Source organism: Buceros rhinoceros, unplaced genomic scaffold (genome assembly GCF_000710305.1).
Source record: "Buceros rhinoceros silvestris isolate BGI_N320 unplaced genomic scaffold, ASM71030v1 scaffold3746, whole genome shotgun sequence".
Lineage (NCBI taxonomy): Eukaryota > Metazoa > Chordata > Aves > Bucerotiformes > Bucerotidae > Buceros > Buceros rhinoceros.
In genome coordinates, this window is record NW_010419187.1 from 74,129 (window position 1) to 89,879 (window position 15,751).

General features: G+C 36.5%; 1 protein-coding gene across 1 annotated transcript in view; it reads right to left on the reverse strand.

Annotated features, from left to right (window-relative positions):
• The window catches only part of EIF3H (eukaryotic translation initiation factor 3, subunit H), a 67,158-nt gene extending 51,711 nt beyond the window's left edge, over nt 1–15,447 (reverse strand). The window contains exons 1-2 of the mRNA XM_010138800.1: nt 15,421–15,447; nt 12,331–12,487 (exon numbers count right to left, since the gene is read on the reverse strand). Coding sequence (XP_010137102.1) covers nt 12,331–12,487; nt 15,421–15,447 — 184 coding nt within the window. The remainder of the gene's footprint in view (nt 1–12,330; nt 12,488–15,420) is intronic.
• Nucleotides 15,448–15,751: the final 304 nt, after the last annotated feature.

The window sequence follows — 15,751 nt, forward strand, 5'->3', positions numbered from 1 at the left end:
ATCTAAATCACAGCAATGACAAGGAACATTGACACTATAAACAGACAACTCTTCAAATGAAGTTGTCATCAAAGCATCAAGTAGCCTAATAAAACCCAGGTGGCTTTAGCGTATCATACGCCATACTCACTATTTGGAGTCACCTGCTTAATAGATTTCCAGGTGTCAACATAAGGTTTGTTGCCAGTTCATTCAATTCTGGCTCTGCTTATGTATCTGGTGCCTTTTGATAAGAAGGTCTAATTTAAAAAAAAAAGTTCATAAATACTTATTTTAAGAGTCAGGGGTTTTGCCACAATTGGCAAAACCACAGAAACCAATGTGGCTTTGTATTATTCACTATCTACATAAAGCTCAGCTAATTACAAAGGAGATAGCAAATGATTCATGTTTGCCATAGTTTTCTGTGGGCCTATATTGTTTGTCTTGAAAAGTTGAAAAAAATTAATGGCAACTTTAAGAAACTTAACTTGCAAGTTTCAATTTAAATCGCAGTCATTATTTTTAACTACTTTAAAAATTCTTTACCTTTAAAAGGAATATAAGCTCTGACCGCAAGCAGACAAAAAAATATTATTTGACATCTATTCTTCATTTTAACTCTGTGCTTTATGCATCCAAATGCATCATTTTTTCACTTGGAACTTCATTGTAAGAAAAACGGCTCAGAAGATTCAGTCAAACAGAATGGAGCACTGTGAATAACAGGAACCCATTTTCAAATATAATTTTAAAAAGTAAAACCAAGAGCTCAAGTTTTTTCATTTGAGGATGGAGGAAGTTTTTGTTTTTAATTCTACACCACTGCATCAAAGCAGTATTTTACACAGAACTCTGTCATCCCTCACCCTCCCATTCATTATTTCAAACAGAGTCTTGCTTTTCTCCATGCTCGAAGCACATTTTAATTTCTGACCCACCGTTTCAATTCCTTTTCAAACAAAACAGTGGATAAAATTTTTGAATGGAAATCAGATTTAGAAATCTAGCATTTTTAAAATGCTGTAGCATTTAGCCTTCCAAACCCCCATTTGCCTTTCAGTTATAACTGAAATTTCAGTTCTCAGATCAGCCAGGTAGAGATGCCAGTATTCTACTGAAAGCCATTAAGACCCCGACATCTAACTCCTGTGCTGCTTCTAAAACGTTTGAGTAAGTATCTGTTTGTACAATGTTTAGGATACCCAGAGCCAGCTGATGCCTATGGGCATGAGCACAGTGAAGCATAAATCACGCTGTAGCTCTCAAACTAGGAAGCACACAGTTTTCAGGATGGGAGCACTAACCTTGTTCCAGTTTACAGTTAAACACTTCTTATTGCCACTCCTCAGTCCCTCTCCTCAGCATTCCTCTTAACTTCTGCCTGTTCAAAACTATCACTAATGCCTCCAATTCTAGTTTCTGTAAGTTGATCAATCCCAAATCGATCGCTTTCTCACTTAGTCTTCCATCAGTAACCACCACTCAATGATTTTTGACACTGTACTATTCTAACAAGCACATGACCAAAAATCAAACAAACAAACAAAAAAACCCCAAAAAAGCCACAACGCTTCCAAGGAGACATTTGATTCCTACTGTTTGTTTTGAAATTTTTCTTCCTGTTCCTGAGAAGAATTGCCATGTTTGGTCTAGTTCCTGAATACTTGGTGCTCTGACCTTGTCTTTCTGGTACATGATGGCAGCTATGTAACAGGAGAGCAATACAAGTCTAGAAAATCATCCTCAGCAGAACTAAAATAACAATAAAAAAAAATCCTGACCTTGAAGCTTCAGTTACTCCTCGTAGGACTCAGGAATATGTTTTTTAACTAGAAGAACCACTAGGCTCTGGGGGACGAAGACCTTCAGAATTTCCTGAGTAACAAAGACCTCCATTTTTAAGAGTGCCTGTTGTTCTACTGTGTGAGAACGGCTTTTGAACCTCAGTGTGTACCAGGAGTGGCACCCAGTGTCCAAACAGCATCCTTACAACAGCATCTTCAATTCCTTTCTCAAACAGTCCCCCCTCATTTCTCTCTTGCAGGCTGCAGCCACGGAAAATCAGCAGCTCTATGCTTAAATAGTACATTTCATAAAGTATACTTTAAGTAAAGCAGTTTACATAAAGCTTTTGCCAAACTGTTTTAATCAACAATGCATAGATCAATCAAATTTTCAACTATTCAAATTTTCAACTATTCAATGTGAAGAACAAATATCAAATCCAATAAAATACTTTAATCAAGCCGTACAGCCACAAATTTAAATTCTGAATGAAATCAACATTTGCATAGGCTATAGTCTTTCAACTGTACTCAACTACTGACTTCCTAGCCACAAGCTGATTTATTCCTGGTATTCACTGGTATTGCTTTAAGAGCCCACACCAGTCTTCTTAAACATGCTTTATTAGAGCAGAACTAAAAATAACATAAAGAATTAGGAAAAAAAAACCCAAAACTCTATTTTCATGTTTTGCAGCTACATGGGATTTTACAGAACATCTATTGTGCTTGGCTAAGACAACTGAATAAAAACGACAGTAAAAAATCTAGCAAATAAGTCCTTTTGTTTCCTCCCCAAATTTATCAGGTGGGTAAGACTTCGGTTTAAACAAGATTCAACACCTAGAGTAAGCTATAAAGAAGGTTTCTCCCAATCTGCTGCAAAAAGCCACAATTTTTTTTTCTTTCACTATCACAAACAGCTCAGAGTTGTACAAACTGGACTAGGATAAAACACTTAATGATTAGAACAATTACCCTAAAGCACTGAACAGCTATTATTCCAACATTAGGTAAGATGACAGTACAGAGCAATACAAACTGCTAAAAAAAAAAAAACCAAAACAAAACAACACAACATGTTGGGGAAAAGGGAGGGAAAAAAAAAAAAATCTATTTCCATCTACATGTGGAAGTCAAATTGCAAATACCCTTTTCAGTAATTATGCCAGACTTCAGCTGGTCAGTTTTCTTGTCTCACTAGTATGAAAACATACAGCCCACTATAAGTTCTCTCCTCTCAAACAGCAAAGCCTGGCGTTGCCCACCTTTCTTATCATCTGCCTCGCATGTGCTAGTTTGAGGAACATTACACGCACCTCTTCAGGCATCAAATGCCTTACAGCTATGTGAAACTGAGTTCATGAGAATGTGAGACTAGATCTCACTTATATGGCAAATATCTCTGAACCAGCTTTTCTTAACCAAAGGCTCGAAACTGGCATGATTTAACAGTTTACTGAGAACGCTACAATCCTCATGTTCGGTGCCTGTAATGCCTCCCTAGTTTACTCCTCTAATTCCTCTATAAAAGCTCCAAGATATATTGCATGGATGAGGTCTTTATATATAAAAACATACACATACATGCATGTGTAAACACATATTTTATATGTATTCACACACACATATTGAGTAGCATGTTCAAATCTTGCTTAATTACTTCCCCACTGAAATTTATTTTGTTTCAAAGAGACTTGCAAAAACATGCACACATTGCAGAGCAAATATATCTCTGTTAGGTGCCTAATATGGCCAGGGAAACCATTTTGATTATTCTGTGCCTGCTTATGCATTGTCCTACAAAACAATAAGATAGAACAGCAAGAAACTAGCAATTAAGAGAGTCTGAATGCACATCGGGAATCACTAAAATCCACACTAGCCAAGTCAGGAACAATATGACTGATGAATAGGCCGTATTACATTAGGATTGTTAGCAAGTGTTAAAAAATTATCCTTAGCAGATGTCCCTTATGACCTAAATATATCGCACAAAGAACATGCCCGTGTTGTTTTCTAAAAAAGTTTTAAGAAATCTTTCCATTTCTATTATCGACTAAAACTCTGCAGTGCTGTTTGCTGGCTATAAATATGTGCATCAAGGATTTATCACACTACACCTACAAAAACGTACAATTATTTTACTGAAGAGTAAAACAATCTATTTGAATGTGTATTTTTCTACTGCATGAATTTACTCTGAAATGAAGCATGTAATCCAATGAAAGAAATTCAACTGCGTATTCAGCAAACAGTGAAACAAAAGACAAGCTGCATACTACAGCAACTTCAACCAACACACCACAAGCCAAAACACAGCAAATGTCTTGCAGTTCAATGGGTGAAACAACCTTATCTGCAATAAATACATTTCACAGATACAGTTGATAAGGAATTGTATTAAGCTACTATACACTATCGCATGTGCAGCTATACACAGCCTCATCAATTTAGAGCTTTAAAGAAGTTTTTATTTCCTTACGTTTTGCAGTTATTAAGATTCTACACACTGGCTTACCGGACTAGAGCAAAATGCAAGATTTACTCAGTTTGAACTTCCTCAGTTTCTCCATATATTTTTTGATTAAAAATATATATTAATCATAAGTAAAATAATACTAAAATACAGATCTAAACATAAACTCTACTAAGGATTTTTCTCTTTTCTATCAAAAACTAGTACTTCTCTAGAAAATCTTTTAGGTTTACTAATCTTTGTGAACCATCTTCCTATCCCTTTAACTCCACTGCTGCACTAAGTTTCCTGTTGGCAAAATGGATTTCAATCTGTTCCTCAGGTGTTCAATCCAATATTCAGTACTAAACCCTGGGCCAGTAGCGCATCTCTGACTTTCTATCAATAAAATAAATATAAGCACTATAAACAAAAAAGGTGTGACTTGGGTTTAATGCATTCTATACCTTGCGTATTTATAATTTTCTTCCAGAACAGAATGATGCTAGATAATTTTTCCAGATTATGCAGTTGAGAACTCCGTAAGACATGATTGAAGGAGAAACAAAGAAAATCATTTTTCTTAATTTACTACTACTTATTTCAATCAGTTTCTATTATTTTGCACCCAGATGTATTGATTTGAATTGTTGTTCGATAGAACTATAGGCATTTCCTTCATTTTGGCACTCAGAAAAAAGAATTAGCATGTGGGATTTGTTCATTCTGCCGTGCTTTTCTTCAGCTCTCTCAAGTTTATTGCAACACTCTGGGGAAGGAAATGGCTAAATGCTTGCATTAGCAAAAAAGAAAAGGAGGGGGAATGGAAAGAGGTAATAAGAAGGCGCGAAAAGAACACACTCTTCCTCTTGGTCCAGTCAGGCTGGGAGAAGTGTTACCAAAGGAACAAATGAGCATAGAGTCAAAATACCTGGCCAAAGCTACAGAGGAACACGGGGAATCGGTCTCTTAAGAAAGGACATGATACAGACCAAAAGAAGACACACAAAAGCACAGAGAGTGATCCAGGCAGCCCAACAGAAACATCCACTCTGGTAGTACATTGTCCAAGACTGAAGAATCTTAATCAAGGCTGCAGAAGTAGAAAGTTTTTAGCAGAATTGGTAATGCTATCTTTACACGCTCTGGGCTTCCTTGCAGATGAAGCTTTACTTCATCCAAACACAGAGGCAGCCTAAAGCTGCTACTTTTCTAACTTTTAGGCACCCAAGGCAGCACCTACCTCAGTTGGGTAAGATGGACACAGGATCTATCAAGACATCTATTATACATGCTAGCTATTGCCTGAAAAAAACCTGTTTCTTTAGAACAGAAATGGTTACGTCCAGACTTTCTCCCTGAATAGCTGTACAACAAAATTCATATGTTTAACAAAAGCTGGAGCGCATCTGGGGAAAAAAAAATAAAAACCCAGCAAGTTTCACCTTTGCCATGTGTTCATAGCAATATCATTTCATAAATTAATCTGTAGTAGAACAGCTAAAATAATTACTTTGGAGTTTCTGCTTTTAATAGGAACTAGCACATTAGATATTGTTTACCATAATATTTCCACAAGCTAATGATAAAACACAAACACACGGTCATTTGCATCTGTGTAATTTAAACTGTGGGGAAATAATATATAATTTTATATTTCAGAGTTCTTGCCTACTTCCAAAACTGAACAAATAATACATTAATTTGTAAAGACCAAATAAACTTCAGATTCTTTAAAAACTTTTGAGTAGTCAGGGTAAATACCCTGCACGTTTTCTCTCCCCTAATAAACAGTAAACATAAGGCTTGATGTTTTCAAATCACTACCACAAACTCTAACATAGGCATAAATTCAAACTGATGTCTGAAATCAAAGAACAGGTATTAAACAACTGAATATACTTTTATTATTTAATTGATTATCCTCTTCCGTGCACTTTTATGTCTTTAGTCAAAGCTGAACTGATTATATTAGCAGGAAAAATCAAATTCATAATAACTCATTTGTAATATTTTACCTAAATTGCAGGTAAAAGAAATTGGGCTTTCGCATTGCTGATTACATAAAAATTAATGAGTTTCTGCAAGTGTTATAAGAGTATATGAAAGATCCATATAGCAAACTAAATAATCATATATCATGATTATAAATAAAGAATACAGCTAAGACAGAACACAACTACGAAGTAAAAATCTCCTGGCTGCAGGTTCAGATCTTACATATAGTGAAATGGTTAAGTGCAAAACTGAGCTGGATACAATCTTCCAGCTTATTCTAATGCTACCAAAATATAGTCACATACAGCAAACTACCTATAATTTAAAATAGGTGCATCTCTAACCTCATTTTTATGATTACTAAATGATTATTCTTAAGTGTAATTTTCAGTAAAGTTCGGCATGAGAGTTTATTAGGTATGAGAATAATATCCATTGCAATTGAGCATTATTTAAAAAAAAAAAAATCAATCTATTGCTGGATTTATCAGAATATAGGCAGCCTGAAGGGGTTTTTTATGTTTAAAATTACTCAAGGAAAAAAGCCATGAAACATGTTTTCTCAAAAAAAAAAAGTTCAACATTTCTTCGTTTAAAAAATAACTCACATTAACTTCTTTTGCAGAAAAATGTTAATGGAACTGGACTTAAATAAAATTTTAACATGTCTGATGCTTTAAAAAGCAAAATTATTTCTCTTTTTTGATTCAAAATTAGATGTTGAACAAAAGGATTTACGTAGCACTTTAAAGCATTGCCTCTACAATAAAAATCATCCTGAAAATTCAGAAATATAGAAAACAAAGCATTTCAGGCACTTCGTGCAATGATATCAGAAAAGGAATAGCTTATTTTTTGTCTGCCCAGTCCTGTAGTATAAACCCACTTAAATAAGCTAAGAAGTTCCACCACAAGTGCCATCTCCTCTTTCTTAGTTACATGTAGTAGAACGGGGAAGTGAAATGAACCCGCAAAACAAGAAAGCTCCCATCGTGCTTTTAGGATACAGACACACACACGAAAGCCTCTGAATCCAGTTCTACAGATCTACACAGTTCTGTAGAACACGCAGCACGTTTAGGCTGATTTAAGAAACGGAAAAACGTTGAGTCAGTAGAGTTGTATTTAATCCAATGCACTTTGTAACATATTTTCAGGATACATTTATATCAAAGATAATAGGAACCTTATCAGATGAAAATAATTTTTATCTCTCATCTGCCTGCAAGCCCCAGGTTTCCTGGCTCAGAAAGCAGCCCAGCCGGAGGCTTGTGTGCTGGGTGCGAGTGCCCTCTAACGGGGGCTCCATCGAGACCACCTGCCGTCATGCTGCTTCCATCCAGAGCCTGATTTAAAGGAGCTTTAAAATGGATATGAGGATACACACATGCACTATTCACATTCCTCTGTTGTACCTAATAAGATAAATAATGCAAATAAAATAATAAGATAATTAAAAGCACTTTTTCCTAGGACTTTTTATCACAAAAACATACTCCAGGGTACATTGCTGTATCTGATAGAAACAAGTCCATGAATCTGCTTTAGACTGTGTCCTAAAAATCAGCCTTTTATCTGAATTTCTTCATCTTGGCCCAGAAAAAACAAAAGCCTCCAGCAGAGATAAGTCTGCACAATATGAAAACTTCACATAAAACATGTAACACGCTGCATGCCTGCCACTCCACCAAACCACTACAGTTACGTGAACTGTGTCAATATTAGTTTCCTTTTAGGAACCAAATCAAGAACTCGCACTTAGTGACAGCTGAAATACAAAATAACACAGGTGTTATTAACAGCTTTATTAAAGAATCTTGATTATGCGATACATCTTATTACTTGACAATTAACACACCTAATAACCAAACCCTCAGTCAGTCTGTATATTCCAGTATCAGTCCTGGCAACCGACAAAAATAAAAAAGGAAGACTAGAAGAGACTGTTTGGACTGCTTATAAACTGACCATCCCACCCTCTGTCATAATCATCTGAATTCCTTTATTTCTTTAAATTAATTAGTCCTTACCAAGTCTACAGACTGTTTCATTAATTCTTTACACCCAAATGATAAAGAAAAAATATCCAACTTAAGATTCAATATTCTTTTTACATAAAGCGCAGAGAGAAACTTCATAAATACAAGTGCAAAGGCTTGAACTTAACATGTTGCCTACGGATATGACTTACAGTCAAGAATAAAACATTTCTTAGGAAGAAAACAAACGCCACACATTAGATCTTTCTTTGTAAACCTTCACAGAAAGAAAGTAAAACTATGCTCAGACAAAAACTTGGAAGTGCCCTGAAGTGAAAGTGATCCTCAGAAAACTACCCTCCCGAAGGCAAGCTGGGGTACTGCATCATTTCCCAGAAGTGCCCAAGCCAAAAATCCTCAGAGCAGAAATCCGATTTTCCCTAAACAAGAGTTGAATTCACTGGGTGGAGGATGGGGCGGGGGGGGCACACACAGGAGTAGGGATTGTACGTGTAGATACCTGAAAGTATCTTGTTAAGATCTGTGTTTTGAGAAATAAATTCAATACCTATGAGGAGTTAAGTGCACCAGTAATAAGGAAACACAGTTATATGAAAAGTAAACGCCTGACCAGAAGTCCAGAGTACAGCCCCAAAAATATCGAATATTCATGTAGAAGCATCTTTTGCTGAAGACTCAACAACATACCCCTGTTCTGCAGTTTCCTTCCATTAGCTCACACATCATCAACTAAGCTTCACCTACAGATTTCTAAAGAGCTGGGTTGAACCCTCTCACCCCCTCCCAAAAATCTTGTGCTGCAGCAGGCCAGTCTAAGTGTTTAAGACTTCCCTGACAGGAAAATCTTACCAAAGAAATACGCTTTGTAAAAAGAATTGTAGGAAGACAACACTGCAGGAGAAACTTTCTAAGATGAAAAACACCTGCAGATTCATAAGTGGTAGACAATCCTCCCAGATTTGTAATAAGAATTACTTGAAGCTAAAAAACCCACTCATCTTTTCTGTAGTTTCTAGAAAAAGTTCAAGACAAATTGCACTAAAAAATGTTCTTGCACTAAGATAACGAGTTTGGGTTGGGTTTTTTTTTTTTAAATCAAAAATTTCATTTTTTTGCAGGAATTCTGTTGCAGTGAAGTCAAAACCTAGTATTATCTAAGGCATTAGCAGCAAGAGACAAAATGGTGCCATAAGAAAAGCGTATCTAAGCATATCTGAAGAAATGTCTGTTGCTACCAAGTTCGAAATACATCTTTATCAAACTGATCATTAAATGTCATGCATACCTATTTCAAGTTCAAATTAAGGCTATTTTCTTAGCACCCACAAAAATGTGTTTTATATTAGATCTGCTCAGTCTAAAAATGGAAAACATTAGCTTAATCGTGTCTTGCCAATTATCCAACAGTTGGTTTGCACAAATACCATCCTCCTGGATATAAGCTCAACTCTCTTAACAGTGATCACCTTGAAACCACAAGGCAAATGTATAGTTTTCAGATGACCTGATCCTAGAGCTCCTGCAAAATGATAAGGAAGAAATTATTTTTGGGGACGTATTCATTCAATTCTCAGCATAGCATGTTAGTGGTTTGCAAACAGATAACCACACTGTGGTTGCTCCCCATTTCCGCCCCTCAGGAGAAGGGCAGCTGAGGTACTGTGGCTCCTCAGCCAGTGCAACAGTCCCTGGATTAACACAAGATCGAGTATGACCAAAGTCAATGCTTTCTGCAGGCCCAGAGTCTTGGCATCTGAACAGGATTGTTCCTATCCCTAAATCTTAGACAAGGGCAGGGGGGAAATAAAAAATAAAAATATACACTCAGGAAGAAGAAAAGACAACACATTATTCTGACCGAAGCGAAGAATGTTAAGTATGATTCTGGGTGATGGATATACTGAAGTGCCAAGAAGCTAATAATTGCCTTCCATATCTGTGGGCCTGAATTTGTGCAAATATATAAACCCAGTTACGATACTGATGTAACATACAAGTCTTAGGGGAAGGGAGGTGCCTTGTTAGGTTTTGTGTTGAATTTTACAGTTCTGGCGTATAGCAAGAGATTTATCTGCTGGAGCATCTATCTAGAAGAAAAAAAAAGAATCTTGGAAAATCTGGCAGGATGCTTGCATAGGGAAACACAGCTCCAGGGAAAACAAACAAGGAGTATTTATAAAACATTATTGTTCTTCACATCAGCAAGACAGAAGAAGATCTCTCTATATAGAGCCTAAAAAGGTACCTAACACTCAGTTGGCAACCTCAAGAGCCATTTTGTTTGGGTTTTCATCTTCCCTAGCCTCACCACTTAAGTCAAAGTGCTGAAAAGGCCCTAAGTGACAGGAATGCAGAATGAACATGAGCACTGTGCATTTCTATCTATATCATCAGTCTATTTAACTATGTTTCACTGAGAAGACAGAGGGAACCTCTGTGTGACCCATACAGCAGAGGCTAGGGAAGATACAAACCAGTACAACATGGCTTTTGAGGTTGCCGTATAGCCTTCAGCACAGGCGAGCTCTCCTGACCTGGCTGAAAATTCCCTATCACTGCTAGAGGCATGCATCAGCATCACTGTGCTAGGTTCACCTCCCACTCTGGATGGAGTCTGCTCTTCTTTCTGTGCCTGCAGCATGGGAATGGATCAACAAGCTAAGGAATCCAGGTGAGGGAAGCTCCACAAGCATTGCCTTTTGTGCTTAACTTAATGCCAGGATAATTGCCTTCTTGCTAAAAAGGGAAAAAGACTGGAAACAAGAGACACTTTCTTGGAATGAAGTTTCTCCCAAGCAGGAACAACTGAACCTTGCATACAAGGTCACAAGCTTACAGCTTCAGCAAAGTAGGCATCATATTGTGAGATAAATCCATCCCTGAAACTAAGAAATTTATTTCACTCCTTGCTTGTCTATCAGCTACGTGGAAATAATTCAGCTATTTTGTACAGGAAAAACTCCAATTAAAGATTTATATTATTACTCTCCTCCTTTCAGGAGCTTCAGAAGAGAAGGAATCTTTAAAATAACTTTCAGGCTTTAATAAAATACAATTCGGACTCAAGCACCACATTAACGTAGAACAACCGAGATTCCCTTGTGTTTTGCTTTTCATTTTCATATAGCAAATTGTATAATCTCATAACAGAAGCAATAAACAGCTAAGAAACCTTACCAAGTTGCAAAGAATTCTTAAAATTATCTCTGTTTTAAAGGCAGGGTTCAAGATTCTTTTGTAATAGGATAAAATATTAATTTAATAACATCTAATCTTCAGGAAAAAGCAGTTTATACTTAAAGTAATCTTGCTCAAACTGAATTATCAAACTTAGATAGAATCAAGCTTCCAACCACAACTACCTTAACTATATTGTCTCTTTACTCTTGAAGTTAAACTCTCTCTCTTTAAGCCCTAACAGAGAAGCATTTCTACTAGTATCATTAAACACACACACACACATATTACCAAGATTAGAAATGTAAGACTTTCAAGTTTACTTTATATCTTGTGTCAAGCCAATTATACTCACTTAGTGGCAGTAGTGGCAGTTACAAAACATCACTAGGACCATCAAGGAAACACTGAGAAAGACCGAAAACATTGACACTTCTTCTAGTCCACTTGGAGAAGCAAAAAGATCACCCCAATTTCAAGTTAACCAGAGCCTCTTAAACTTATAAAGCTCTGCTTTCCAGGCTTTCGATGACTACCAACACATACAAATAAATCCACAGAGAGACAATCTATACGCCTGACTAGGTACACATGTATATGTATGCATACATACACACACACACACACACAGCCATTTTCACAAAAATCTTTAAAGTCTATACGGATTATAGACTGGACGCTAACGTAACTTCCTCTGTAGCCACAGTAAGTGTCTCTGTATAATAAAGTGTTTATTCCTATAACTTTTGTTATACAGACAAGACTTTGGCTGGATATTCAGGATAGCATTAAGAGTAATCCATTCATAAGTCAAATAGAAACACTCTCTGATCACATACAAGCTTCTGGTCACTGTGGAAAAAAAAAATCCTTTTTTCGCACTTACAAATTTCCTTTTTTATCTAAAGTTTTGCAAAACTGTAACCGTTACCTTCATCAAAGTCGGCATCGTCTTCTGTATGCTGAGGGAAAGGGAAGCAATTTGTGATTTCAAGTCTGTCATCCACGACAAGACCCAGCAGCACTCCTTGGACCACTTCATTCCCCTGTCCCTCTTCTTGGTAATGTTTAATGATCTTTAACACAACCTAGAACACAAAACAAAAAACCATAATATGAAATAGGGGCTTTGGTACTCAAACTACGTATTTGGAATTTTAAATTTGTTGAAGTGTTGCACAAATTATGCCCTGCAAACCAAGTCAGCTACTGGCTTAAACACCAGCAATTTTAATACAGGCTGAAGAATAGGCAGCCATCCCAATATTAAAGGATAATAAAAAAGACCATTAAATGAACAGTCAAAATGAAGTTCTAAACCAATTTTCTGAAGCACCCTTCTAAAATGAAATATTGATCTTTTTTACTCTACCTTGTTGCTGTGACTGTTAAAAGCTATCTCGCAGGGGCAATAAGCTCCCTCCTGAGGGAAACATTGCACAAGAAACTAAAAAAACACCTTGAAAGTACGCAGAAACTGGAAGGAAATTTTTAAAGGTACAAAATGCATCACATTTGTTTCATTAATCTTCAAAATTATATCTTATTACAGTTTTACTTCAGATAACAGATTAATTTATATTTTGTAAACTGTGAGTCATAGGATATTTAAGAATAATGAATAATAAAAAAAAACCACAAATTACTCATCATTATCACTTCCTTCCCTAAATCTGAACTTTACAATAATTCTTGAGATGATACTGTAAATTAAAACAGTATGAACAAAACCACTCAAAAATAATTTGCTAGAAATGCTTTACACTTAAATAACATTTTTTGCTTAACAAGAACCAGAACAAGATAAGACACTAACCACAAACACAGACTTCAGAGAACATACACATTGTCCAGCATAAGTGGGTGATTTTTCACTAAGCCCTAATCCACCCAGCCAAAATGCACCAGAAAATGCCAGGTGACTACATTGTCATTAAAGCAATACTACTTTAGTCTGTTTGCCAACTGACATTAGTCTAACAGATTCCGCTCAACCAGCCTGAGAACAGATTTTGTGCAAATTCTGGTATTTAGTGAACACTCTACAAGGGAGGGAAAAAAAAAAAAAAGTTAAGCTCATGCCCATCAGGAACATATATTTGTCCCTAGCTTTATCCTTGGTTCTTTAGCAGAACTTTATGTCACAATTTCCAAAGCACCATTAATGAATTAAAGCACCACAATATTGGTTAAAAGAAAGAAATTTTTTACAAATTGCCTTCTTGGGGTACCATGGAAAAACAAGAGCTTCATATATGGCTTGCTTGGAGAGGGGAATGGAAAAGAAATACCTTTTTCCAACTAAGCTGGATATAAATACCAAACAGGACTAACACCCACTGATTCCTTGTTTATTCACAATATCACTCATGCTTTCTCTTGCACCCAGATACACTTGCATGGAAGCTTCTCAGTCATGGGGTTATCAGAGGTAGGTAACACCGTTTTATCCCGATACACATCTGCATGTGTCTCTCAAGTCCTTTAAAGCCATACCTTTTTATCCAATTTGTTAAAACAGGTCTACAGAGCAGAGAGCACCAAAGAGATACCTTGGTTATATAAATCGTATTTCACGGGAGAACAGTAAGGAAATTAAGATCAGCGGGCAGTGAAACAAAATTTAACAGAGCCAAAAGCCGAACAGCCAACACGAGTTCAAGATGTAGAAGATGGGTGTCTTCTACCACAGAGCCAGCACATAAACAATATTCAACTTGCATTTAGTGAAAAGCTAAAAGTTATCATATATTTGCCATAAGCTCTGTCTTCCATAGCCAAGGAATCCGTAACTAACAGGACAGATTACAGCACAGCATGCTCTCTGCCTGTAAATAACTATTCTCATCTTTTTTACAATCTTGTACGCTTCATCTTTTCCAGTATTTTTCTCCTCATTTGCTCTCGAGTTTTCTATGCAGGCTGACTGTCCCTGTTACTATGAATTCTGTTTGATTCCATTCCAGGAGCAACTATCATACAATGCCAATTTTATTGCAGCATTTCTGGCGATAATTGCACAGAAAGCAGCCACAAATGAAACGAGCACGGACTGTCACAGAGTATCAGTGATTTTTCAAGGAGATAAAACTAGGACTCCAAAACTCTTAAATGCTAACCAAATACACCAATGCACAGTGCAGTTAATACACAAGTCTGAAGTTTTCAATCTCCAGTCTGAAGACCACAGCAGGTATTATCCAGGGAGATACAGACCCCAATTTAGGCCTAACGGAATCCAAGAAAGGTAGCAGAGAAGGTCACGCACTCACTACTCTAAATTTCACACCTGTTAGCAAGCTGCAGAAGTTCAGGTTTATGACTGCACTGGAAAATACATCAGCTACTGAAATAATTTGTAAGGAGATAAACAAACAAGTCTGAGAAATGCACGCAATAACACATAATACTTGTTTTCATCGATCTTTGTTCTGGAGAGTTTTATTCAGCACATAAGACACAAGTCTTTAGTACAGCAGGCTCTTAAACTTGGATTGAAAAACCTGCCATCAAAATACTACCATATGACCAAGAGACAAACACGCATTGGAACTTGTGTTCCAGTACTAAAAACAGACCCTTAAGTATAAAGTAGAGCCATTTCTCTAGTGATAACAAGACTAGTTTCAAACATTCAAAATATCACTTCCATTTGTTTGCTAGTGTAGAAACATCAGGAAGAGCTGATCACTATAAAAGTGACAATGCCGTGACATTTCCTGATTTGACTGCGCGAAGCAATACTTCGTATTGAATAAACCACACAGACACCCAAAAAATTAACAGTAACGTGTATCGAGATAACTTGCCAAAAAACAGTGCTGTTTATGAAGTATCAGAACAGAATCAGAATGGTTTTATTGGTCTAAAAATAAATGTAAGAAGTGTTAATATAAATAATGCAAGTATCACAACCACCAAGAAATACAAATCAATTTTGCCAAGTGACAGAAAAAATATTCGAAAGAAATCTAAATGAATACCAGTATAAGCCATCTTTCATCTGTTGTTGAATACTCACCTTCCAAACACTATTTACAGTTCGCATCCACCTATTCATCTAATAAGAGATATTGCCTCTTCGTACAAACTAAAATTGTCTTTAAATGCCCTTAGCCTCTTCACTGCTATACCACTGCTACATGAAATTAACAGCAACCAAACCAAATTTCAGCTGATACTGTTATTTAAGTAACGCAGCTGCCCAACCAGGAAAGGCTAGGTACTCAAGTAGAAAAATGTATCAAGTAAGGCAACTTCTTGTTTAAAAAACAAACAAACCAACCAGACTGCTAAGTTCTGGTGACTCTGAACACACAGGTCAATAATCACATGCAGCCTGACTTAGTAAA